The 27,690-nt window shown below is 42.6% G+C and overlaps 1 protein-coding gene and 2 long non-coding RNA genes across 5 annotated transcripts in view; 1 reads left to right on the forward strand and 2 right to left on the reverse strand.

Annotated features, from left to right (window-relative positions):
- Positions 1–33: 33 nt before the first annotated feature.
- Positions 34–15,323, reverse strand: UBE2L3 (ubiquitin conjugating enzyme E2 L3). Of its 2 annotated transcripts, none has more exons than XM_068208864.1 (4): positions 15,211–15,323; positions 6,799–6,894; positions 3,385–3,571; positions 34–393 (listed from the first exon to the last, which is right to left on the reverse strand). In XM_068208864.1, exons 1-4 carry the CDS (start codon positions 15,235–15,237, stop codon positions 239–241), a joined length of 465 nt encoding a protein of 154 aa, XP_068064965.1. In that variant the 5' UTR covers positions 15,238–15,323; the 3' UTR covers positions 34–238. The 2 variants fall into 2 exon arrangements, with proteins under 2 accessions (XP_068064965.1, XP_068064964.1); XM_068208863.1 differs by lacking the exon at positions 15,211–15,323 and adding an exon at positions 14,559–14,615.
- Positions 15,324–15,866: 543 nt separating this feature from the next.
- LOC137484754 (uncharacterized) lies at positions 15,867–17,599 on the forward strand. The gene is made up of 2 exons (XR_011005008.1): positions 15,867–16,700; positions 17,250–17,599. It is a non-coding gene; the product is annotated as an uncharacterized lncRNA (long non-coding RNA).
- Positions 17,600–25,045: 7,446 nt separating this feature from the next.
- The window catches only part of LOC137484756 (uncharacterized), a 67,927-nt gene continuing 65,282 nt past the window's right edge, over positions 25,046–27,690 (reverse strand). For both annotated transcript variants that reach the window (XR_011005016.1, XR_011005015.1), the window contains one exon: positions 25,046–25,109. This is a non-coding gene — a long non-coding RNA (uncharacterized lncRNA). The remainder of the gene's footprint in view (positions 25,110–27,690) is intronic.

Here is a 27,690-nt window from a genome sequence, read left to right on the forward strand (position 1 = left end):
GAAGCAGTGATTTTTAAACAAAGAAAGCAGAACTAGAACATCTTAAATTTTAATCCTTTCTTTACAGGTTACCTAGCCCACTTTTGATTAAGAAAACTGTAGAAAGTTAGTAACAGCCACAAGTTCACACCGAAAGGTGGCACTTGTCAATTTTCCATAGAGTCCTGCTTTACGGGGTGTCTCAAATGCACTGCTCCGATCTTCTGTCATAGGTTGCTGACAGCACTTGTGTCAGATTTTAGTCCACTGGTCGCTTTTCACCATATTTCTTTGTAAACTCTTCAGCGTTCTTACAGAATTTTTTACGGTCCTTAGAGTATTCTTCAGCTAGGTCAGCCCGGAGAGGGTGCTCGGGCTGTGGATCATTCACCAGTGCTATGAGGGACTGGATTACTGTCAAAAGAAGTATAAATATCATCAGACACTTAGATGGTTAATTTTTCAAAATCAAAAGGTAAGCAAAATTCCTCTGTAAGGAAAGAGCTTTAACTGCATTTAAATACATCCCCATAAATCTCAGGCCTTTTCAAGCGCAGGGTGTGAGTAAGCTGCAGTGATATGCCAAGATTTAGCTCAATGACCTTGAATGAACACCAGAAAATCGTATTTGTAAACAAAATCAACATGAATAGAGACCAAAGTGCACTACAAATTATTTCCCATGTAACTGGCATCCCATCTAAAATCCCCTCTCACGGATAAGAACGAATCGAAGTTCTCAGACAGGTTCACTGAAGGGATTTGGTAAAGATGGAATTTGCACCATGAAGCACTTCCCAACACCTGTCACAGGGATGCAGCTGTGACACACCCTCTTCTGGAAACCCTTTTTCCCAGCTTTATTTCCCTATGATTCTTACTTCTCCTATGAACAGCAGGCACGTCTTCCCTTTACTCTCAGCTTCCCAAGGCAGGCACCAGTGGAGATGTACTGGGCAAACAATGGGGTGAGAGTGGCAAGGCGCTCACAGCAATGTCACCCATGTCCCTGTCACTCTCCGAAAAAAGTCATTCTTCAGGAAATGGAAGTGCACCTGACATTTACACAGCGAACCTCACACCCCACAGCGCCATTTACTGCTGCATTTTTCTCTGGGCAGGAATGCAAGCTCATACAACAGTGGTCACTCCAGCAGATGCTGGAACACCAGAGTGACTTTCTTTGGGGCTCTGATCTCAGTCTTTTCCACCCATGAACAAACCTCAAAACAAATACTCAACGCGGTGCTCAAATCTGACATTTGTCTCTAAACTGCTAAACAGGAGCATTTCTTACCACAAATCCAAGTTTAAACTGCAACAAACTATCTAAGGGAATGCAGAATTGATACCAGATTCCTTCACAGTAACTCACCAGTCCTGGCCTTACAACAACTGCCATCACATTGATGAAAACAGCAGAAACCAGCAGAAACACTGAGTGGCAATCCCTCCTCACTAAGCAAAGCATGCAAAAACACTACAGAGAAAATGTGTCTTCAATAACCTTAGTAACAGTAACAAGCCAGAAAAAACAGGCCTGGCAGAACAGGAGCTGCTTCAACAGCCAGAGTTTGAAAACTAGCCTGCCATTAACAGTTGTTTTTAATATTAAATTAACAAAAGGTGCAGCAGTAAGAGGCACATTTAGTAAGCAGAAGGTAAGTTGGTGATTTATGATGAACTTAATTGCTTCACTTTTTTGACACCTGCATGAACAAAACCAATCACTTTGATGCTGTACTAATGATGTCACATTATTCCACTGAGAAAAGCTAGGAGTGATTTTTCAGTGAAGAAGAAATCTGAGGGAAGAAGAATAGACATTTAAGCAGGGTTTTAGTAACATTGTCACAGGTTTATATAACCATGTAGTAGCAACAGATGTCGACACTAAAACAACTTGAACAGAGAGTTAAGACAAACAAAAAACCACAACACAGCAGACCATGAGATATTTACAGTATTTTGATAGCCAGGATCGGTTCAGAATTCTGATTTTAGCACAGCTTTTATTCACTCTCTCAGATAAAAGTCTCCCTCCTTCTCAGGGAGACACTGACTATTTTCTGCATGCAAACAAGAGTTTCAGTAGTTCCAGCTAATGACAGCTGTTTTTCAAGCTGGGTAGAGACATTTAAGTCCTTTAGTTAACTAGCAAAGGCTGACAGCACCAAGACAGCTGCTCAGGTGTGGAACAGAACAGAAACCTTCTACATGTTCTTTCCATCTCCTCTCTCCTGAGGGTCTTTGTCCTGTATAATCAGGGATAAATCTACAACAAATCTAAGATCTCAGCTGTCCTATTTCACAGGTTCTTTCTGCTGCCACCTCCATTTTCACCAGCATTCAGCTGCTTTATCTCTTCTAAAACAACTACAAATTTTCTGTTTTGTCTTTGGGCAAGACCACACAACTAGAAGTACTTTCTTTAGGATGCAGGGATAAACAGAAGAAAGATATCTTAAGTACAGCATTGTTTCCTATCAGGAACACAGGTCATGTGAAAATAACCTTTAAAAAAAGCCTGGAAGGGAGAAGTATTTTCTTCTATGGAACAAGATACTTCACTGTCACTGAAGCTCTAGCACTGCCCTAAACTGCTACTCATTTGAATTAATACTCTTAAAAAAGAAACATTTTTTGCAAGGATGTTTGCTTTCTATATGTATAATAATAAAAGCTTAATACTCAACTAATCATTACCTGCCAGATAACACAAAGCTCCCACCCCAACAACTCATGCAAGCAACAACAGGAAAAAGCCTCACTTATATTACACTTAAGTCTGTCACAGAACCTGACAAAACCTTTTTCTTTACAATATTTACATTCTTATCAAAGACACTCTACACAGCAAGCCCGACAGCAATGATCTTTTAAGACCTACAAGTTAATCTGTGATATTTTCTCAGATTTTGTTTACGACTCCCATGATATTTCAAGCCATATGTTCAAATCACTGAACCACATGGCAGATTATAAAATACACAAAGCCTTGAGGTTTTAGACCCTTTCTTTCAAACATCCAGGAATTTACTGAACACCTTTGGATTCTAAAGTTACTGTTTAAAAAGAAACATAGAACAAACCCCACACAAACTACCGGCAAAATTTTCAAGTATGCTGAGGACACTTCCTTAATAAACTCATTAGTCATGAAGAGTTTTGTGGTTTCCTGGAGGTGGAAATGCCACTTCAGTGCCAGTACCTCCCATTCCAGTAACAAAATGAGATTCCACAAGTTGTACTCTGCGCTCAATGCACGTGATTAGTGACACAAACCTTACAATGAATATACCCTCAGAGCACTGGGAAACTGACATGTGAAACATTATTAGCTTTAAAGTCAAACACTCTGCAAAGTTTCTCAGTACCCAGTTCTTTCTCCACACGGAGTCCTACCTTGGTCAGTTTTGGTTGCTGGCTTCCAGTTTTCAGCACTAATTACTGGCAGACAAACCTGCCCCTTTTCATCGATGTTAGGATGATAGATCTTTGTTTTAAATGTAATCTTAGGAGGTTTGAATGGATATTCTGCTGGGAAGTTGATTTCAATTCTGAAGGCTCCTTTATCATATGGAGGATTGTCCTGCAACAAGAAGGCGGAATGTCAACAGTGCTGCACATGCTAATGGCCACAAGTGAAAGCAGCGTAGTACAGACTTGGATTTCATTGATCTCTTGAATGACCTCTTTGAAAGGCATTTTCTACCAACACTACTGTCAGGTTTATGTGTCAGGAGACATCAAAACCCATGTGAGAGGCAATACAGCCGGCACTTTTGCATCCACCCTGGATAAAGCAGGTTGCCACTGTCCTACATTTCTGACATTTCTATGGCTAAGAAAGCATTCAGCTCCATTGACATCCAACCCAAGGCCCTCTCTAGTAAGTAATTTTATTCCCAGCTTTGTGTTTTAAAAAACATAGTAAAACCTTTCTAAGACACAAACAGCAAGCCTGACAAGGGAAGTGGGTTTCTGAACAGTTATTTTGTGTGTCTCACAACATGGTGGCATGAACAGCAAAGCAATTTGGTTTGTCAGATCTCCCTAAATGTTTCGAGAACGTTTTTGTGCTGACTACACAAAAATCTGCTGAGCATTCATTGGTACTAAAGATAGATATTCACTGTGTTTGCTGATGAGAACATTCTGAATTTGTATGCAGTTTTAGCACCCACTCTTATCAGATCAGTTTTGAAGGAGCAGGATGAGAGAACTGTGAAGTTAGCAAAGCAGTTCTTCATACTGAAACAGAAAAAACAATGCCCAGAATTTCACTTCGAAAAACCTGTTAGACTATTGATACTGATGCTTCAGATACTGCACAGAAGAGGCAGAACCAAAATAAACCACTGCTACATTTAAAGCCTATGAGAATACCATTCTGCACTGAAAACAGTAACTACAGAATGAAGCTTTTCCAAACACTCAGAGAACAAGAATCAAAGGATGAGAGTTTCCAGTTGGTGTAAAGTATAATCACATACATTTTTCATTAGCAACCAGACCCTTCCCTGCAATCAATTCCAGTCCATAATTTATCAATACTTGGGGGTGGGGAGTGTTCTATTAAAATATCTGTTGACAGAAAACATTTAATTTTAGGCTCATCCATGTGAAGAATTTGGTTATGTGCTTGTAAGAAATAGAGCACAGTTTCTCCCAGGGGGAGAGGCAGCTACAGCAGTGCTGGTGGTGGTGACAACTAAGGCAGTCACTGCCCTTTACCCCCATAGCTCAATTGTTCTTGCCCTTATAATGTGCTGTAATTTGTGAGGATGTTCAGTGAACTGACACAAGAAGTGACCTGCCTTAAAAACATCCATTTTCTTCACTGTGCCTCTTACATGAAGAAGGAGCCCAGGCTACATAGTCTTGTTTTGATGCTGAAATCAAAAAAAATAGTGTACCTTGGCCACCCACAGGACACAAACTACTTCATTCTACAATTTAGAACAGGAAAAGAAGTTGACCAGGTATCTTCCATTTGCTTCTCAACTGAGTGAACACCCTTAAAAACTAACATTTGTTCTGAAGAACCAATTATGTTACAAACAAGAGCTTTCAAAGCTTTACTACTCGCCTTTACATTATCTTTCACAATAATTCTGTATTAACACTATTAAAAATAATAAGCATTACATTTCACACCTTCTTTAAGCAGCTGACCAAGAAATAGTTATAGCATTTAATAATCAGTAACTGGTTAGTCCTACTGAAGTATGTGTCTTTAAACCCTAAGTAAGAACATTTGCTAAAATGGAAACAGCATGTGAAACAAAAACACAAAAAGAGAAAGAAGTTTAACTTTCAATGAGCTCATGTATTGCATTTATGAGCCATCAATTCTGGTACCAAAAATAGCTAAAAAGACAGTAACATTAAAACATCTATAGCATAACCTCAGAATAAAAACTTACACTACTCTTTGAACACCAACAACAATTTTGAAATTACTACAGGAAGTGTAATTTCATAACAAAATTCTCCTTTAATTATACCAGCAGCGAATTTGAGGCTATTTCCCCTGTAACAGGACATATTACAAATCAAAAGGCAGGTCTGGAGCACAGTTCACTGCACCAACATTTAAACACTTGTGATGCTGCAAAACTGTGCAAAACAAACACCACGCTCATCCTCTGTCGAGCAGAAACTGTTAAAAATAGCTGCTGTACACCACACACTCCTAATCTTAACAGGAGTAAACAAGTATTTTGTTTTATTAGTCATATTTACCAACCTTCTACTGCTTCAAAGTATTATCAAAGCACTAAAATGTTACACATGAAGCACAAAGTGACTGATTAAAGCGAGTTGTTCCTCAGCTCTGTCAAATTCCAGTGTCAGATGCCGCTTGCTTTGTTTGCAGCAGTGTCAGCCACTCCAAGGAGTCACTTGCAGGCACGTAAGTAAACAGCAAACTTGATGTATTCCACAGCATTTAAAGCGAAACGCCCAGCCATTACCTCAGCCTGTGCCATGTGAGCTCCAGAGCAGCCTCTGACTAACCTAGCACTGCTACAGAGATGTCTCAAAGTCTTACTCATATAATAAAAAGACAGACTTACACTGGTTGGGGAGGCTTTTTGGCACCACCCACAGAAAACCACAACTGTACCCCCATGGCCCATCCCTGATTGCTGCAGACTAAAAATAGCTCTTAGAACCAAGCCAGCCATTCCCCACTGCTATGGGCCACAGCTGTGGGAAATACAAGAGGTGAAAATCCAAGTGACTTTCAACCAAGAAACCAACACATCTCGTTTCCTGCTTTCCCCTTAGTAACAAATCCCTCTCTATTTTAACTAATAAAATGGTTATCTACTTCAATCAAGCATTCCCTAAGAAGACTGTAGTGCTTTAAAAAAAAGTGAAATAAGTTTATTTTGCCACTAACTAATGCCTAAATAAAGATACTACTTTCTTTTAAAGAGCTCACTTCAGAAAATCCAAATCTCTTCCTTGCATCGAATTTTTCCCAATACTCAGTTTTATCGTAGTAATAAACCTAGTAAGGGAAAAAAGGTACATATTAAAGAGTGAAAGTATTTAATATTTCCTTTCTTTTTCCTATGATCATGTAGACTTTGTACTTTAGGCTTAATGCAAAATCAAACTTCACTGCTTCCCCTTCCAACACCTCTCCCAGCAGCCCAGTGTCACCACAGAGCTCCAGCCATGTGTCAGCCCAGGCCTACAATATCGAATTATTTCCTGGTCACCAGCAGCACTACTGAGCTGTGGATTTATGAGATACAAATGATCCTCCTTTTATTTTAAAGCTCATAAGGAGTAGTCTATACTCACAGGAACAATAAGCCCTTGCCAGGTCAATAAATTAGCTTCATCAACCTGGATATTACGGAAGTTTTTCATTCCACATTTGCGGATTTCTTCAAGCTCCTGAAAAGCAAAGCAAAGTATTAAGTGTAAGTTAATAACTGTATTAAGCAAGATGCTCACATTTATTTTTTCAAAATGCTTAAAGGTCAATGTGGTTTTCTTTAATTAGTGGTGTGGCAACCCACACACATAAGAAATAAAATTTTGCACCTGTAAAAAGTAAAATTCTCTGAGATGAGATATTAAAACCCTTATTTTCTGATATGTGAGGAAAACACAAAAATGTCTTGTTATTAACATCATTATAGACATAATGAAGCAGAAGTATTAAAAAACTACATTTAAAAATGTTTTTCTATCTGAAATGTAAATCAGTGCCTTTGGTAACAGACTACTGACAATACTGTGAGGTGCAGAAATAAAATGCATCTTAGGACTTGTGTGGAGAACAGTGATTTGGAAGAACTATTTCATAATAGTTTTAAACAGGGACAAAACCAATGAACAGACCAATTATTTCAACTGAAAATGAGCTAATTCCTGCATGAACAGCTTAAATGGATCCAAACTCAGAAAAATATCAAACCTTGTTTAGAGCAGTAACTTGAAAAGATTCAGCTTTCTCTCTATTTAGTATCTCAAAGCTTACAGTACACACTAGGATTCCTCTCTTTAAAGCTGTATCAGTCTTGAGCAAGGTTATCTTTCTGCACCAGTTAAACTATTTTTAATCAGTTCATGAACCAGGTATCACTAAAATAAGTATTTCAGCATTTTTATATTTAAAATGACATATAGGCCCTACTGTAGGGACTGCTTTCTGAAGTATTTCATAAGACCTAAAAAGAAACACCTCAAAGTTCCACTTTTATTTCCTCCACAACAATTACAGTCCTTTGTGGTTGAACTCTGCCATTTTATCTTTAAAGAGAATGTAACAAAATATGAATTCAAAAATCATCCACAGCAAAACATAAAAGTTTCCCAGTGCTTTCAAAGCTGCAGCACATGCCCGGTGGCTGCATGGGTTAGGAAAAATGTTGCTTATACAGCAGCACTGGGGTTGTTCTAACAGCGCTCAGCTCTGCTCTGGGTGCAGGTGTCTTGCAAAATTAGGCTGGATATAATTATGAAAAACCCACCAATTACAAGCAAAGGCACTATACAATGGAAAACAAAAAAGATCAGTTTTCCTGCTACAAGTGTTGTACTGTCCATGGTTTGTTTTCAAAAATAGCTCTACGTTCATCTTGGATCAAATCTTTCTGCACTTGATTGGTAGATTTAATACGTGCAGTAACCTCTTGCATAAATTCAGCATCATGATAAAATTCAAACCCAAAGGGAAATGAGAATTGCAAATGCACATGAAACAAAATCACAACAGCCACATATCAGCAAATGAACATTTATATTCCCACCCACTGCACCTACTAAAGCAAGAGCATACTCTGAACACAGAAGTTTAACCTTGGAGGCTTGGATACTGAATTGATGCCTAACACCATCTTCATGACACTAACACTGACTTTTTAGTCTAGACCCATGGATTAATCCCCAAATTCCACTGCTGCTCGATTTATGCAACGCCACAGTTTGGGTGTTTTTTTTAAAGAGCTAAGAGGATTATCCCATTTCCTTAGAGCAGGAAAACATAACCCCCCCCGGCAAATAATCCCATGAAGCATATTTATAGGGATAGAGAGCAAACCAAAATATTCAAAAGAAAATAACCTTTATGATTGCAGCTCTAAGAGGCACTTTACCATCACTCAGAGTGCAGATCCCCACAGTGCCTTACTCTGAGTGCTCCTGCACAAAGCAGCAGCTCAGGGAGAGCCGGGCAGACTCTGTCCTGACAGGGTCAGGAACTTGCTCTGAACTCAGTTTTGCTGCTCACTCCCACCACATACAGAACTGTGAAGTCCTGGCAAACCACTGCTCCACAGCATGTAAAAGGAATAAATACCATTCCACACTAGATGTATCACATCAAACACTGGGGACTAAATAAGCTAATTAAGCAGTAGGTATTTAAGCATGAATAAACGTGCATCATCACAAGTGCCTTCACTCTAAAAGAAAGCAAGAAAAATAGGTTTCAACTATTTTCTAGTTACTATAGTAAAAACATTATGCATATGACAGAAATCTTCTCCATTATGCCCAGTGGGACTGCAGCTTCCATGCAGGAGCTTTTGTCCCAGGTTCAGACAACAGCATTGTACTGCTGCTGGCCCAGAGAACAATTGTCCAGATGCAAAAAAAAGGTAGGATTATGATTCTATAATTCAGGTATGTTATTAAACTAATACAACAAATTAGAAATGCGTAGATTCACATTGCTGGAAAATTAAATACCTACACTTTATAGTAATATTCAGCTTAAAAAACTGGATGTTGAATTTAAAAGTCCAAGAATCCCATACAGAGAAAACTATAAAATTGTAAAACTTTGTATGCCAGCAATGAGAAGTTAAAATAAATAGGCAAATTGTTTCCCACTTTTTCTCAAGACCACTATATGAGAGAGGTAATTAAACAGTACAGAGCCACTAAAGAACTAGACAAAATTTATTCAGGCCATCTTCCTCTTTGAGATGACATGCGAGGCCTTGGCAGGACACCCCCTCCAAAATGAAAGCCGTGGTAATGACCGGAGTGTGCCAGGCCTGTGCCGTGCCCCGTGCCCTTCCCCTGCGCGGGACAGCCAGGGATAAAGGCGGCAGCTCCGTGCCTCACGCAGCCAGGACTGCAGAGGTCAGGGCCAATCCAGCCACCTTAGCAGGGCACGCACCTCAACTCCAGCTTGGACAGATTGAAACTTGTACTGGAGATAACTTGTTTTATACTAGGAGTGTTTCAGACGTCGTATGTCTCTCCAAAAGAATCAACTCCGCGGTGGAGCTCTTCACAAGCAGCTTCTTCCCCATTACTGTCCCCACAAGGGCAGCGTAACACTGCACAAGCCGCGCTTTGGGAGTGGTAGGAGCTTCACCATTCACAATTTAAGGGTGTGAGGGGAGGCTGCTTTGGTTTTTTCTTTCTGGCAACTGCCAAAACCCATAAGGATCTAACTGCCTCAGGGCTAGGGAGGCAGACACTGCAGTATAAAAGTACTGTTAAAAAAGTGAATGAGCTAGTAAATACTTTCAAGCAGCAGAGATTAAAAGCTAACAATACCTTTAACATGGGCTTGAGCAACTCCAAAGGGACAAAAATTACTCTATGAGGTAAAAAGATACAGTCCAGATATTTATTTCAAAGTAATACTTATGAGTCTAGGCAGACAGTAAATAGATTAATTCCTTTTCTTGTCCTCCACCCCTTAATTTTGTCAAGTAACATAATTAAAGGAGCACAGGAGAAGAGTAACTAAAGGTTAGATGACTGCAGTAAGAATTTGAATCAATCTTCATTCCCCACTCCTTTATCAACCTTGCATGTGACCTTGGTGCATTGGTTTATCCACTTGAAAAACTGAAATGTCTTAGTTCATGGGGCTCTCTTGAGAGATGATGTTTGTAATTTGGAAACGTTCAGACAAAGTGTTATTCACAGCACATGAAATGGAGAAAACAGTTTCAGAGGTGGTACCTGATCTTCAAGCATATAATGCTGAAGGTAGTCATAAAAGTACATACTACTTCTCATATATAACCACTAGAGGTTTAAAATTGTCATTTTCAATACTGTGTAATCATTTGGGCTGTTCAAATAAAACAATTAAGTGTTTTAAAGTAGAAAGAAAAGTGGCACCAGCTAAAACTGTAGCTAAATCTTTTAAAAAACCTGTAACTGTTTTGTCCATGCATATTTCAAGTCTTGGGACTTCTCTAAAAACCCATGCCAGATAGGAAAATGCAGTGAAGGCAAATATGTGTAAGAGTGCAATCCCAGAATATGGGAATAAGTGTAAGAGCTCATACTGACTTTAGTAAGTTCGGCATCAAGCCCAGAATACTATGAAATTCACAAATAAAACAACATGCCTCCTGAAATAACCCTAAATCATTATTACAACTTATATTTATCTATTTATGAATACATTCTCTAAAAAATGCCTGTAAGTCAAACAGGCTCCAAAACACTGAACAGGAACTGGCCAGCTTCACTTTCTGGATTTACAGTACAGAGAAGTCTTAATAAAACACCTTAAAATCTGATTCTATCACACACAAAAAAAATCCATCACAAATCCAACCAAAAACAGAAACAGAACTTAGTTCTTTTAAGAATCAGCAGTAAGCGTCCTTTGCAACTTGCAACCCTGTATACTCACGTCTTATTGACTGAGCAAATCTACTTTTTGGCAAAGTATTTTCAGTTAATTAAAAATCCTTTTGTCAAGTCTCAGTTTCAAAAAGAGAAAATGCATCCATAGTCTCACTTCTGCCTAAGGACAATCATACATTGCTCAAAACCATATTTCCATTGTTACTAAGAACTGAAGTTTGGATCAATTCAGAATTATTTTTCAAGTATCAGAGTTGTTTACAACCCCTTTATTTGGGAGCACTACAGTGTTTACAGGACCACAGCATCCTGGAGATTGCAGGCCACCTACCTGGGTGCGGTCCCATGTTTGTGTTTTATCATGGAGGAGTTCAACAGTTGCATAAATGTTTGGCTATGCAACTATGGAAGCAGAGTAAAAACAATAAAATTAAAATAATTGTCAACACATCTCACTTCCTATGTGAAATGTTATTTACTCTTTAAATCCATTTCATTTGCTATTGCTAAAGATACTTTTGAACATCTAAAAACCAGGAAACCAAAGCATGGATCATTGAGACACCTGAGCTCCATCCGAGGCAGTCACCATGGAAGGGCCCAGCTCCACACCTGGGGCAGCACAGCCTTCTGCAGGAGCACCCAGACACCCTGTGGGAGGTGCAGCTCAGCACCAGGTGCTACTACCCCTGCAAGTACTGTGAGTGTCCAGCACCAGAGCAGCCTTCCCCCTGCACCTCCCCACACAGCACTCAGCCAGGGATCCAGCAGGAGGAACAGCTTCTTTAACGTGACTAGGTGGCAACTGTGCAAAGCCTTTCCTTGAAGTCCCCGGGAGATCTGTGTTCCCCATCATACAGCCTGGAGACAATCTCCCTTCTATGAGAAAGGGCCATGAAGCCCAGTGCCCCCTTCAAAGAGAAGCCTTAGATCCTCTCCTAAATAGAAGCGCTCCATATTTGTGTGCTTTAACCCTGAGAGACTGTCCACAACATCACATCCTTGACAAAGACTGCTTCATTCCCACCATTCACATTTCACAAGGAGTCAGGATTTAACAACTGGGGCTCTGTGAAGAGGTGTAATGGTGGCTCACAGATCAAACCTCCACCTCAGATGTCACTGGAGTGTGAGTCACTAGCCATGTTTATTTCACGCTTTTGCTACGCTAAGTGCACTCCTGGAAGGGCACACCTCCACGGAGCTGCTGTGAACCAGGGGAGAACACTTCAGTTAGGTGGCACTATTTGATGGGATAAAGCTCAGCAAAAAGGGGCCATAAAAAAGGTCTTTGGCCTAGGGAAGGTGATTTGCTCAAACACGCTCTCAGATAACAAGCCAATCTCGTTGTCTTTCTGACTTGAATTCATGTTTAAAATTGAATGGCACAAGTACATTGGCAAAATTTGTAATGCTTGTTTCACACAGAGGTTTGTGAACTGAAGATGCAAATGGCTTCCCCCACTGGAAAAGGGCATCCATCCCCACCTGCACGGTGGACACGGCTCCCAGTTTTCTACAGGCAGACAGTGAGTTATTCTGGATGTACTGCATCCAGTCTCTTTGAGCCATGGTGATTAATACGAATAACTATGATGCATGACTTGAGTCCAGAAAAAATGCAGTACTTCAAAATGTTGGCAAGACCTTAAGGAAACAGGAATTGCCTAATTTTATATAACTTTAAAAGGTTTACGGTTTAGTCTCATTTTTCAAAGACAAGCTTGATTATTTAGCTCAAAGAAAAGACAGTTAATGCTTATCCTACATTATTTTAAAGGTAATTGACTGACACAGTGAAAAACCCTACTTCCTTTAGTTATAATCACTCATTCTTCCAAGACCCTGCCAAAGACACCCCAAAGACTCTTCCCAATTGCAAAACTTCAGCAATGAAAGACTTTAAATCAAAATGGACCTGTGAATCTGGGACTTTAAGAGCGCTATCAGGTTGATACACACGTGAGCCTGGACCTTCACATCATGCTGCAGCAATCCCGATGACATCATCCCTACGAGAGCTCTACTTTGTTCCTGCCAGATGAATGGCAAACCCAGAGCCTTTTGGGCTGCCTCCACTCCCCAGAGCAGGAAGGGAGCTGCTGATTTAACAGCCTCGGCAAGCTGTGGGACTGCATAAAACCCACACAAACGTGGAGAACCCACAGACATCAGGCAACAAAAACAAAAGTGAAAATATAAGAGGTAAGTTCCGAGAAACAGCCGCCACACCAATTTTCTAGAAAATAAGGTCACATTATGAAAACTCCTTTTCAGTGTATTTTAGTGAACGACTGAGGTGCTAACTAATGTTTCAGAAGTACAGTAAAAATGAGGAGGGGGCTAAAAAGCAAGAGGCACCAAAAATATTAAGAACAATTTTTCTTGCCTTTCAGATTTTCATTTTCTATTTTAAATTAATGAAAAAAATGACAATATATATTATTCCCACCAGAGTAGTAGTGATGTGCTTTTGAACAATTAATGTATTATTTCAGGATAGGCAAAAAAACTGCCTTACAAAACCAGTAAACAACCATTTAATTTTATATCTGAAACTAAGTGAAACCTTATTTGAGTATAAAGCAACAGACATGGTGATTATGATACTAAAACCTGGAGAAAATATAGAGCTATAAAAAAATGAAATAAAAAATGAATTCCTTCCCACCAGGATCCTTAAGGACAATTAAAGGTTTATGCCTACTGATTTTTAATATATATGAATGACAATGCACACAATCTATCTACTATTTAATTGCTCCATAGAATATTTAAACCAACTAAATGAGTCTTATAGAAGCACTGCTGAGCTATTCTTTTCCTCCAAAATACCCAGTTTATAATGGTTATTCATATATCTGCACCATCAAGGAAACAACTTCAGGACAGACCATGAACATGTCCTGGTGAAATCCCAGTCCTACTGGGGGTCCACGTCCTTGAAGCAACTGTGAAACTGGTATTAAAGGATTCAGTTTAACAGAATCACCCAAGTATCTGTTAAATCCCAGTGCAGGGTTATTCTGCATCCCACAGGGGCAGCTTTTTAAATAAGGCTGAAACAGTGCCCAACAGTCATGGGGTCTTTCCCCTCCATTTCCCAGAACTGGCCTGTAAAGTCCATTGATTTCCTCACAGGCACTTTGCATGCAAATTTGGGTTCTGCCACAGCATTTTACATATGAACAAATTTTATGCCACTATGTAGTGTGTCCCAGGCAAACCTCGCTGCTTACAGTTTATGATGTTAATTGGCAATTATATACAGCACATAAAATAAATTTGTGTGCTTTGGGGGCAATGGTTACTATTTTCCTCCTAAGAAGTAGCCTCCTCCTCAAAGGAAATAACGAGAAACATAATCCCGAGTGGTATTTAACCATAAACTATACGTGCTCTTGGTTAAAGCCCAGCTGGGGCCCAGTTTCCATTTCCAAGTATCATCCACGGTTCAGAAGAAATGAGAGTGAAGACAAAAACATTACCACGTCCGCAGCGAATGAAGAAACTTCTGAACACAGATGCATGTTTCTGTGTGATAAACCTCTTACTCATACAAGGAAGAGGTTACTCTCCGAAACCACGAAATTATTTCATCCCGGGCGCCTGGGGACGGTTCCTCACCGGGGCGAGCGCGGGGGAGCGGCGAACCTCCCCCCGCAGGGAGGGAGGGAGGGAGGAGAGGGCTTCCCCGCCGAGCCCTGCCCCGGCAGGGCCACCGAGCCCTCCCGCCGCCCCGGGGATGCCCCGGCCCCGGGCGGCGGCGTTTCCTTCCCCCCGTCCCTTCCTCTTTGCTTAGTCACCCTGGAGCCCCCCGAGCGAGGGGGTCGGGCCGGCCCGCGGCGCTCGCCCGGCGCTCCCGCCCAGCCCCGGGCGGCAGCCGGGCCCGCGGGGCGCTGCCGGAGCGCGGGGCGGCGGCGGCGGGGGCGCGGCGCGGCCCCTCACGGCCGCGGCCCAAGTGCCGGCTGCTCCCGCTCCGGCCGCTCGGGCGCGGAGCGCCGCCGAGGGGCGCGGGGGAGGCCGCTCCGCCGGGGCGCGGCGGGGGAGGCGGCCCCGCGCTGCCGGAGGGGGCCGGGGCGGCGGGGCAAAGGCGGGAGCCTGGGCCGCCCGCCCGGCGGCCCTGCCCGGCGCTGTTACCTTCATCAGCCTCCTGCTGGCCGCCATCTTGGCTCTGCTGCTGCGCCCCACAATGCATCGCGGCGCGGGCCGGCCGCTAAACCCTGCGCTTCCTGGGGCGGCGCGCGGGAGGGGCGGCCCGGGGCGGGGCGTGCGCTCCGCTCGGCTCGGCTCGGCCCGGCTCGGCTCGGCTCGGCTCGGCTCGGCTCGGCTCGGCTCGGCTCGGCTCGGCTCCGCTCCGCTCGGCTCGGCCCGGCTCGGCTCGGCCCGGCTCGGCTCGGCCCGGCTCGGCTCGGCCCGGTCCGGCTCGGCCCGGCTCGGCTCTATTCGGCTCGGCCCGGCTCGGCTCGGCTCGGCCCGGCTCGGCTCGGCCCGGTCCGGCTCGGCTCGGCCCGGTCCGGCTCGGCCCGGCTCGGCTCTATTCGGCTCGGCTCGGCTCGGCTCGGCTCGGCTCGGCTCGGCCCGGTCCGGCTCGGCCCGGCTCGGCTCTATTCGGCTCGGCTCGGCTCGGCCCGGCCCGGCCCGGCTCGGCTCGGCTCGGTCCGGCCCGGTCCGGCTCGGCTCGGCACGGCTCGGCTCGGCCCGGCTCTATTCGGCTCGGCTCGGCTCGGCCCGGCCCGGCTCGGCTCGGCCCGGCTCTATTCGGCTCGGCTCGGCCCGGCTCGGCCCGGCTCGGCTCGGCTCGGCTCGGCTCTATTCGGCTCGGCCCGGCTCGGCTCGGCCCGGCTCGGCTCGGCCCGGCTCGGCTCGGCCCGGCTCGGCTCGGCTCGGCTCGGCTCGGCTCTATTCGGCCCGGCCTGGCTCGGCTCAGCACGGCTCGGCTCGGCTCGGCTCGGCCCGGCTCGGCTCGGCCCGGCTCGGCTCGGCCCGGCTCGTCCCGGCCCGGCGGGGCCCGGCCCGGCTCCCGCCGCCCTGAGGTCTCGGTGGTGCCTTTTCAATCGCCAGTCACTGATTTAAAAGTGTTGCGGTGCCTTTTTCTATTTACTGTGCATCCCCCAAATTCGGTACCGTCTTCCTCGGCGGGGAAGAGACAACCACCTGTAGTCACAGGCTTTCTCACACAAGCCCACATCCTCTTCAGAGCCCTTCAGCAGCTTTACTTCTTAGTTTCTTCAAACACTCTGAAGGGAGAGCGAAGGGCGATTTTGGAAGAGGCATCTGACCACAGAACCGTCCTCAGCTCCGCTGGTCTCAGATGAAACCCCCCTTGGCTTGGCTCTCCTTAGCAGCCCAGTCCAGCCGCACCCCTGCTTCCAGCGCCCTGCCGCGATCTCGGCGAGAAAAGCGCTGTGGAGAGGAGAAAATGCTCTGCCAGTGCCCGGCAAGGCCGCGCTTGCCCATCGCGGAGCTCCTACTGTAGCTGCTCCCCAGCTCTGACCCACAGCATCCAGCAGCAGTGCAGGTGTCCTCGGCTATCCGAGACACAGGGCTGGCAGATTTAAGTTACTGCATGGACTTGGGACATAAGTTCCTACGTGACATCTAAAATGCCACCAGACGTCCGTGTTCAGGTACCTGACTTGCTTCCTAAAGCCTTCTCCATTGACCCAATGTACTCAGGAATTACTCCAGGACTGCTGGATGTGTGGCCTCAATTCCCCTTTCCTCCACCCTTGGTTCATGTCTTCACTTGATCTAACACTTGTTCTGCAGAACAAGTCACCAACAAAGTTCTAACCTCAAAAATAAACTTTACAGACTCATACAACCTGAAAAAGGAAATGTTGTGGTTATTACAACAAGCTTTCAAAAACTTGTAAAAATGCAACAGAAGTTTTTAATTATGAAGCACAGGATTATAATCTTAAAATTAGTCCTTGAATGAGCTATTTGCTAATCAATATTTACATTAATATAGTGCTTATTGCTACAAAACTCAATCAACATTTGTTAATGAAATAAGCTATACTGCACCCATCTTAATGGGAAGCATCTTAATCCTCACCTACTTCATATGCATATTATGAAATAGTTTGTAAATAGTTATTAAATATATTTGATGATCATGATAACTTTATTCTATTAGCTATGTAAAGATTTCTGCATTCATTTGACTCCAGGAAAATGGACTCAGGGGAAGGTGAAAGAGGCAGACCCTCGTGGGGAAGTAGTGGAGAGATGCAAAGAGAGCCCGTGCTGACTGGGTGAAGATAAACACGTGCCAGGCAGGCACAGACTGTGAGAAACCAGAAGCTGCAGAGGCTCTCTGAGGATTCTTGATGTGCTGCTGAAGTGGGATGCTGGTGATGAAGATTTAAAAATGCTGACATCTGATAAAGAACTAGATCAGATTCTATGATTGTGAAATGGAGAAATATCTAAGTCTGATACCATGGTAACTTGGAAGAAGAGTTCTTACAACTGATTATCCAGATGTCTACAAATATGAAAAACAACCTGCTCCAGATACTATCTTGATTTCTTTATTTGCCAAAACTCTATTTATATCTTCAGCTCATCTTTATTCGACTGCATAGTTTTCCAAGACTACCATATGTCTTTGCATGTTCTCTAAAGAATTTTTTCCCCAAAACAGAATTATTCTGTCCCTCTTCTATACCTGCATTGAGACACAGAGCCATAAAACACCAGGGAGTATTAGAAGCACCACAGGGAATTCTGAAATTACTATCTGTAATTTTAATCCATGAATTTACAGCTTGTAAGAGAGTGTCAGAAGTAGCTGGGATAATTATAAGATAATCCCCATTTCCTTTAACAAGACAAAAATACCACCCACACTATAACTCTCAACAACCCAGCCATCTCTTAATTGGTGTTGAGCGTAGCTGTCCTCACAAATTGACACTTAATGTTGAAATCATTAATTACAGCAGTGTTTGAGGAGTTTACACAGAACTGGGCACATCTCACACACCTGCAGCCAGTACCCTGGATCCTTCCAGTGCCTGGGCTAGGCTGGATCCAGAGCAGATCTGATGGTGCCAACACTCCTGTGCATCTTGTGCATGACCAAGGACTGCAGTGCTGGATCTCACCTGGGTGCCACTTACTAAGTCAGGACATGCTGTTGTACAGTCCTGGAGAAGCAGCAGGATTTTCTTTTCAGACAGAATATCATCAATTATACCTCATACTCTTCTGTCAGCAGCAAAATCCAGGCCATTTGTTACATAGTTTGGAAGATGGTTCTGCATTTTTAAACTTGCCTTTTGGTGTGGTTTCTAGGTTGTATCCATTATTTTACGTGACACTTAAGAGTGTCCAGAATGCAGGTTTTACTGTTTATCCTGTAAAATCTTCAAAAGATTGGACACTATGCTTATTCCTGCCCTCTGCCAAATATAACTTTCTATCACATTTCCACTTTTTAAAGCAGCATAAGTGTTCCACTTCTGAAAAAGAAATTGTGCAAACAGACTGTGTGAACAAGTGAGCCACAAGAGCCCAACTGTTGAAAACTTTACAAAAATTCTCCTGGCTACTTTACTTTTATGAAAGAAAAAAAAAAAAACTAATGAAAACTGAAAGGAAGAGGAAAGAATAAGAATAATTTGATTGCTGTGAGAAACCTTGGTACCCCCACATTGTGCCTACGAGTGGGAGATGTCACTATCCCACAAGAACAGCACAACAGAAGCAGGGAAGGTAAAGAGAAGGGCAGCGGTGGTGATCAAGAGAGTGCAACAGTGATGTACTAAGAGAGATTAAAGTGGCTGATGCTCTTCCACCTGCAGGGGAGGAGGCTGAGAAAATATGTTAAAGGCTTATGAAATCATAAAGGCAGGGGCTGAGATGAATACGAGGCTGTTATTTGTCAGACTGGAATGAAGGCACACACACAGAGACTGATCAGGCATTACACACTGCCCAAAGACAGGGCCTTTTTCCACAGCAGGTAATTGATGTTTGGAACTCCCTACCACAGGCTGTGGTAAAGGCAACAGTCAGCAGGTTCAAAAAGGAACTAGTCAAACTGGGTAACAGGTCTATACATGAATTAAAAAAGAGAATAGGCATGGAATAATCATCTAACATCTCCAATTGATGCCTGGTCATAATTATGGGTACCTGGAAGTGTGAGGTGATGCTTGCACCTCACAAGGCTTGCATGGTGGTCCCTAAATAAACCATCCTCCCCTGCCATGGACAGTGAGAGAGGGGTGGCATAGATGGACCTTGGTTCTGGTCCAGCTGGACACTTCAGACATTCAGGATTCCTTGGATATGTTGATTTCCAGAACATAGAGAGATTTCAGATTTCAAATGAGTTCCAATACCTTGAAAATACAGCAAAGGGACCTGTAATCCACAAGGGCAAAATTAATCTCTAGAAGCAAGGAAAAAGGTAAAAAGATAAGATTAAAAAATAAGTAATGCCTTAAATAATTATATGCCTCCCCATTGGAATTGTTAAATCAAAAATGGTTTAAAAAAAAAAAAAAAGAAGATGTAATTTATTATTCTGTTGACAATCCTCCATCCTTTATTCCTGGCCAACAATTTAAAGTTTTTATGTAGATTTTCTTGTCTTTTCAGTCTCTTAGATCTCTAATGGCAAGCATTTTAAAGCAATTAATTATGTATGATGATTGTCATCTGACATTTGTTCTGTCTAGTAAGTATCTATTGTAGAATTATAAACACATTTTCTTCCTCCTGCATTTTGTGTGTCATGAACATTATTAAAGTGATTCTGTCCTATACAGATGCCTTTCCCCTTGAATGCAATATTTCTTAATCAAAACCTAAATGCATTAAGTCCCCTTTGATGCTGGAAACTGGTCTAGAGATGGAGAGGGGAATGCACAAAGTATTACAAGGATAATACCATGAACTTTATGCTCCTTTCTATTCATGTTTCATCAGCTTCTATCAGCCTGAATCAGAGACAGGGTCCCATGATGCTAGAAACTGAATATCACAGTGAAAAAGACCATTTCTCTCTGAAAAGAACCCTGAGCAGTTGTGATGGTTGGGGACAATCACCCGCAGAGAGGCCTAAAGGACCTGGAGGGACTACGGAGTATTCTTCAAAATAAGAACTGCCTTGGAGGGCGGGAAGCTCTCTGGAAATGTGGCAGGAGGCAAAGCAGCACAAGGACACTGAACTGCTTCTACTGCCCAGCAACTGGAAGAAAGAGACAGGTAGTGACACGAGATCACTTTCAAGGCAGTTAGGTCTTGGCTTCTTTCACCTGAGGCCACTGAGACACCGGAATCAGTAACAGACAAGTGTTCCTTAACCCCAGAGTCTCCAAGGCAATAGGCTACAACATTTGGAGTATTCTTAGCTCAACATGGCTCTGACCCTTTTGATGGACCTAAGGCACACTCTGACGTAGAACTTCCTCTAGCTACTGGAGAAGTGGCTTATAGCTTTTGAGACTTGGATGAGGATGGTTGATTTGAGGGAGAGGTGACAGATGGCAGAGGAGAGCAGGTCCTCTCTGCTGTGACAGAAGTTTCAAAGCATGACATGGTGAGTGAGCATTGAGCCTCCATAGCCAAGGAGGCTCTTGCAGAATGCAGATCAGGAAGTGAGATTTTGCAGGAGAAGCATGAGCAATGGAGGAAAAAGGGATGGTCTTGACAAAGAAATCTGTGTCATTGTATTGGCTGATAGACCTGGAGATACAGAGATTCCCCTTAATCATGTGTCAGTACCTTATCCAAGAAATTTCATTTAAGTCAAACAATTTGGAAGAAGTATTGCTGTTGGCTGGGAGCCTCCACTTGTGCTGCCTGTGTAGATATTAAATGTGGTTTCTATAGCCAGACAGTCAGCTCAGAGACTCAAGCAGCGATTAAAGACTTGGATTTTGGAAATACCTAGCAAATTCTACTTCAAAGTGTAATATAAAAAGGAAGTTACTGTTAGAGGCAACACACCATCCTAATAGGGAGAGACTTCCAAATAGGTCCAAAATGTTTAACACTTAGGAGCATCATTCTGTTTCAGCTGAGGTCACTTGGATGCCAAGCAGCAATTATTTACATGCTGTGTACTCTAATGAAAGGGACATGCCATGAGGCAGAGGTCCACTGGTCTGTGTTCCAAAGCTTGCAACCCAACCCTCAGAAGAGAGTAAAAGTGGAAGTGTGACCTCAAGATGTGAAATGACACATTAACCAAGAGCAGCAGGAGCAAAACTCAGCACCAATGGGATTTGTTACTCCATCCACGCATCATCACTGAACATTTTGCATATCAGCTGGTAACAATGCCTAAGGATCTTCCAAAGGAATGGTATAAAGGGTGGCTCACAGCTAAATGATATGTGGAGTATTTTAAAATAAGTGAACATTCAAGTATTTAAATAACATTATTTAATATGCTTATTTGTTTAGACCAGTGGAAGTTTTACTGGTTGTTGAAACACTGTTGGTTTTTGTATATGTCTCAATATTTGGTTTGAGATACAAATGTGTTTTGTGTTTGGTTTTTGCAAATATGGGTGTTGGAGATGGCTTTCTTGTGCTACAGGCTTACTAAAAGCAAAATATTTCTTGTAGTTTTTCAGCATTTGCTTTTAATCCCACTATTTAGTGAATGATAAACTTGTAAAACCGTATGTGAGTTATCTTGCCCTTGCACTGTGTTTAGTTTCACGATTAACTCATGAATGAATCTCTTTGATGAGAAGGGGATATTGCAGATGAAAAGTGACAAGGTCCAGTGTGGGTTCTACTGACTCCTGTGGAGAAGTCAGTCTGTCCCTCCCACGGGTGGGGACACTTGAGTGCCAGTGATCTCCTGCACATTCACACTGCCCAGGAGCTGGTCTGGCTTCTGGCCTGCCTGAAGCTCTAGCAGTAATTTAGAAGGTGCCTTTAAAATCTTTTCAATTTGTGAACCTTAGGTGGTTTTACAGCGGGGTACAGAATCCAGGAAACTTCACCTTACTGCTGGCATAAACCCTCCCTCTGTTCTTACTGCCGGCTGTCTCAGATAGCCGTAAGCCCCTGCTTATCAACGAAAAAGGGGAAAAGGGAACAGCCGCTCCGGAGCCCAGGCAGGGAGCGGCTCCCGAGGCTCGCCCGGGGCTGTGGGGACACCATTAGGTGGCAGCAGAGCCCGGGGAACGAGCCCCCCGCGTCCCTCGCGTCCGGCCGTGCCCCAGGGTCCCTTCTCTGCGCCACGGCCCCAGCGTCACCTTCAGCGGATTTTATAAAGGAACTCTTAAAGCAGAACACTTGCTATTCATCAGTGTGATACACTGCAGCTCTTCTTACAGCATTTAAACTCTAGAGAGTTTCCAGTCCTTAAAATACTTTCCCCTGCTACCAGTGTGTCCAGCCCGTTGAGATGACAGGTCTGCAAAACGAGCAGGGCTGAGCGGCTCAGCCAGGCACGCACACGACAACCCACAGGGTGCTCCCGAGGTGACCCCGGGACAGGAGCCACACACTCCCGCTTGCCCCACTGCAAGAAATGCTCTTGTACAGCGAAGCTGACACGGGCTGGATGCACGGATGGGTGCCCTTCTCTCCTCTGCTCTTAGCTCAGTTTGACGGAGCAGACCCTGCAGAAGCCGTAACATTAACCCAAGTCCAGTTTTATAGTTCCAGTATTTCAAACCCCCTAATGTTGTTCTAACCAAGAAGCAGGAGTGTCATCCACTGAAAGGGATACACTTTGCTGTGACTTTTACCCCTGACCTTTCCTGCGCAGCACATTTTGTTCCTGTGACCCAAGCACAACTGTTAAGCTGTCACATCCATGCAGAAGGAGGACTTAGAGCTGGCATTAGCTACTCGCTGCTTATTCATAGACTGTGACAAGTAGACAGATCCACAAAGTAGGATCCAGCCCTTCAAGCTGGCAAATTTGGAGCATGCTGTTTGGCAAAAGAGTGAATTTGTATTAGCTACTTGTCTTCTTTGTGGTGTTCAGTGGATATGCCTTTACTCCTTGTTGCCTAATAGGTAGAGATGTGCTGAACGTGGTTTGGCAGGGAAAGTTTAGATTGGATCTTACAAGAAATCACTAAAGAAAATAAATCCTTATGTGACTTATTTCCCCCCCATGACCAAAAAGCATGTCCCCAGTCAAAATGGCATCCTCCATTCTGTAATGGGTTCAATTCTGGATTCGCACAAGGGGACAAATGCCTCCAGCCCCTGTCCCCATGGGTGCCTGTCCAGTCTCAGGGAGCCCATCCTTTCACGTGTTAAAATAAGGGAGTAACACATAGGACAGACAAACCACAAGTGGACTTTTGACCACATGATTGAGAAAGCATGGAATGAGTCAGAGGAATTGTTCTGCTACCTTGCATCTGGCTCCCAGTCCATGATTCTTCACATTTGCTTTACCTAAAGGACCTTTTCCATAACAGGTGGAACAGCAGTGTTTCCCAGGTGTTGACTGTTCCTTCTGCATTCCCCAATTCCCTTTGAGAAAAACAGGAGTGGCAGAAGTATTGCCAGAGAAAGTGATGACTGTCAACTTCTGCTGTTTCTTCTCATAGTTCCCAAATATTTAATTATTAAAAATTTAAGAACACTTTACATTTTAAGTCACCTTAATTTCTAGTTCTTCATCACTAAATGTTCTCATAATTTTCCTTCAGATCATACCAGTAACTTCAGAAAGCTCCAGCACAACAGTGTCTATAACTGATCTGTGAAACCCCAAGATCAAGAAGGTGTTGTTTTTTTATTAATGCTATTCATCTCAAAATAAGAAGACATGAAGAAAGTTCTTAATGCTTCAAATAATCAAATCACAAAGTAGGAAACCATCTAAGTTTTAAATCAAACTTATCAAACATGATCTCTGAAAGGGCTCTCAGGTGACAAGAAAGATGATAAAGACAAAAATAATTTTTCAGCAGCACTTACATTGTGTTCTATGTTGCAAAATAGGTCTCCAAATTCTAACAGAATTCTCCATTGCTTACCTTACCCTATTAAAGAAAGACAAAGAGCTTAGAGAGAACAGAGCTTCCATGGCTTATGGCTTTTAGAAATTACCTGCTAAGTGTGTAATTTTAAAGTGATTGTCTTCCATTAGGGCTACAATAAACAGCATGGTGGAAAATTCTATCTGATTACCCTTTCTAATGAGCTGCAGGAGGTTGTGGAGGCCAGAGCTGTAGAATCTTAAACATTTCATCACTGATTACAAACCTGCCTCTGAATTAATCAGATAATGAAGTGCATAGATGTAATGAACCTTATGCTGATCAACAAATTATTAGTGATCCTTGCAGATTTTTGGCAGGCTAAACACCTTTTTTATAAGATTTTATAAGTAGATTTTTATAAGTAGAAAGTTTATAAAAAGTATGTGCTCTATATATAGATTTTAATGCAATAATCAGTAGATATAAACTTTATAATTTACACAATTATTTAATTTACTCACAGTGTGTTTAAGTTCCTGTTGGGGCTCTGGGGGGCTGTTATTATCACAGATGCAGTTTAATTGAGACAGCAGCAATTAAAGATGAGCTAAATCTTGAGAACTTTTAACTACAATCTCACTGGAACAAGTGGAGCTCTGACTCTGGAAATGAGAGAACAGGTTTTAGGCATTGCCAATATTGGTACTGTGGGCAAATCCAAGTTCCTAAACCCAAACCATCCTTTTGGCAGAACTACTCCCCATGCCAGCATGAAACTGTCCCTGCCCTGGCCTCCTGGTGTCTACCCTGCCTTGTTCCCCCTCCAGCCATTTCTTTTCCCTCCATGTTTCATTCCTGTTGCTGGAGCTTAATTATACACTTCCATTTTGCAGAACAACTGCCCAGCTCCCCAAGCCTGTACCTGGCTGGGCAGGAGAACAAAACAAGTGGGTGCCACTGGGGCACCACACATTTGCCCAGCGCTGTGCCCGGCCAGCCTGGCACCCGCTCCCTGTGAGACACAGCCAGAAATGGCCTCACCGTTTGGGAGTGTTCTGCTCCTGGGTTCTCTTTTGATTTTCTGCTTAGTCACCAGCTTAATACTCACTGAAAGATCAAAGTTATTACTGTTAAAATCTAATATACTGCTCTTGGCTACTGATGGATCTGGGGTATGGATTAGATAGACCTTTGCTCTGATCCAGGATGGCATGTCTTATGTTCCTATTATCACTTAAAATTTACTTTCCCCAAAGGGATGTGCTTGTAGAAGTCCATCTGTCAAGTGATTCATGAGAAGTGGACATAAAAGAGAACCGAATATGACTAACTGAATACATTAAAAAAATTAAACAAGTATCCCTGGCAAATGAATACTTGAAAGATCTTAAATAAAAACACTAAGAACTTGAATTTGTCACCTCTCTAGTCTCTGTTTTGCATTTTAAATGGTTGCACCTTTGATGAAACATTTTTTTAATGTTATGTATTGCCCTTTTCTTACAAAAACATATGTGGCTTCTCCTTTCTATCTCAGTTGTTTTGGATTAAAAGAAGAAGAGGCAATTACAGAAATATCAAAGAAAGAGACAGAAGCAATCGCATGGATCAAATTATTATCTCATTGAAATCCAGGGGCCTGTTATTTGCAAGTTCAGTCAGACCAGGATTCATCCTCTGTGCCTGGAACAGTGGCAAATTGGTTTTAATCTCTGCACATTTCTCATCTGTGCCCAATATGATTTATCCTGCAATGCTAGGTTCTTGGTATTTATCTGAATGGCTTTTAATAAAGACTGAATAAAAATGCCAGACTTCTTTTTAAAGCAAATTTTGTAAGAAATTTAATTCTTATTTCAATTCCCAACTTTAAATGTTCAGAGTCACTGTGAACACAGAGCTGTTTGATAGACTTTTTGAAAGTACTTTTTACAATGTTTGCTGCTGAGGAGTGGGAACAAGCTCAATGTTATGACAATAACCATTTTACACATTACTCCCAATATCAGTGTGTATCTTTCAATTGGTGCCATGTGTGTTGTAAACAAGGTATTATTGTGATTCTGATAGGGCATAATCAGAATAGATCAGCCAATAGATATGTGAGAGGTGAAATGGCACAACACTGACACTCATAAAGTAATTAGATAATCTGATTTTTCTGCCAAATGCAGATAAAGAATTACTTACTGTGGGTTTGAGGGTGACATGACTCTAAAATGCCTTTTTCAAAGTACAAGTTTGAACACAAATTGTCTCATTCCTTTGGAGTTTTCATGAAAGGCTTAATTAATAATGGTAGAAACCAAGACCTCACCAGTTTCAGGAGATAAAGACATATATATGGAAACAGGAGATTGTGTTTATTCCCACCAAATATCCACACACTCAGAAAGGAAGCCTCACTATTTAACATAGTACCCTTTGCTATAAATTAGCCCACTATCTCTTATCCTGTGTTAGTGTACCTAAGGATTGATGATTTTAAAATACAAATATAAAATAGAAGCACCATTTACATGTTTGGAGTCTTGCAGCTTCCTTCATTACTTTCCTAAATTTAATGAAGAAAGTTCTCTCAGCCTTTCCTTGCAGGTCATGTTTTCTCAATCTCTTAGTGCTTTATCTCTCTCTCTCTTTTGCTGCCTCCCCACTTTTGCTCTTTTCAGACTGCAGAGTCCAGACGACATCCAGCAATCTGGCTCGAGTCTCACAAGTGCTAAATTGAGCAGAGCAGCCACCCCCTATTTCCATATGTGCCTTTTGCAGACACATTCGGTCTGGGATGGATGACAACTCTTCATGCCATACAGCTACTAACCAAGGGGAAAAATCATTCTTGATTTTCAGCTAATTAAATGGCTGAGAGTTACCAGATTTCCATGTGTGCCAGTGCTGAGCAGGCTCGGTGCCATCCCGGCTGTGGATGTTGGTAAGAAGGCAGTCCAGAGAGGGCTGTTTGCTAGAGCATCATGATGGGTCAAAGAAAGTTCTTGGCAAGCAACACCAGCTCTCAGTCAGATGTTATGCAGTCCTGGTTTATATCTTGTTTTTTATGTATGAAATTCTTGTGAAGTTCTTAAATAACAAAACTCCTATTGCTCTTCTGCATGTTGTTCCAATGTCTGAAAATCTACAGAATGAAAATCTAGGTGATTTTGCTTACAGATGCTTGAAATCACATATTTGCTATTGAAAGTTATTGCCCATCCATTTAACAAATCTAACATTTCCACATGGCTCCCAAATTCCCACACCTCCAGGTCCTTCAGAGCACACAGTTAAAATTAGATGGCAAGTCTGTAAATGGTGTAGACAGATACTCCATTTATCTGTAAATCTTTAAACAATGGAAATTATGCAGAACACTAATGGGTCAATGTATATTTGTTATATGAAGTTGAGAATTCAGGCAAGTCTATAAAATGGTTTTTCTTTGTAATCTTCTCTAATTTTCCTATGTCTTCATAGAAAGTGTTTTGGGGCATTCAGTGGACATTCACAAGCAAAAACTATTGCTATGCAAGTGGATTAGAATGTGGATGGGGCTTTAAAGAGAACAGAACAGATGATCGAATAAGCAGGAATAGAACAGAAAAGAAGAAAAAAAGGTAATTTTATAACTATCATACACACATGGAGAGGGCTAAATTCACTGCTGCTATCAGTTGCTCTGACTCTCTTGATT

Source organism: Anomalospiza imberbis, chromosome 18 (genome assembly GCF_031753505.1).
Source record: "Anomalospiza imberbis isolate Cuckoo-Finch-1a 21T00152 chromosome 18, ASM3175350v1, whole genome shotgun sequence".
Classification (NCBI taxonomy): Eukaryota; Metazoa; Chordata; class Aves; order Passeriformes; family Viduidae; genus Anomalospiza; species Anomalospiza imberbis.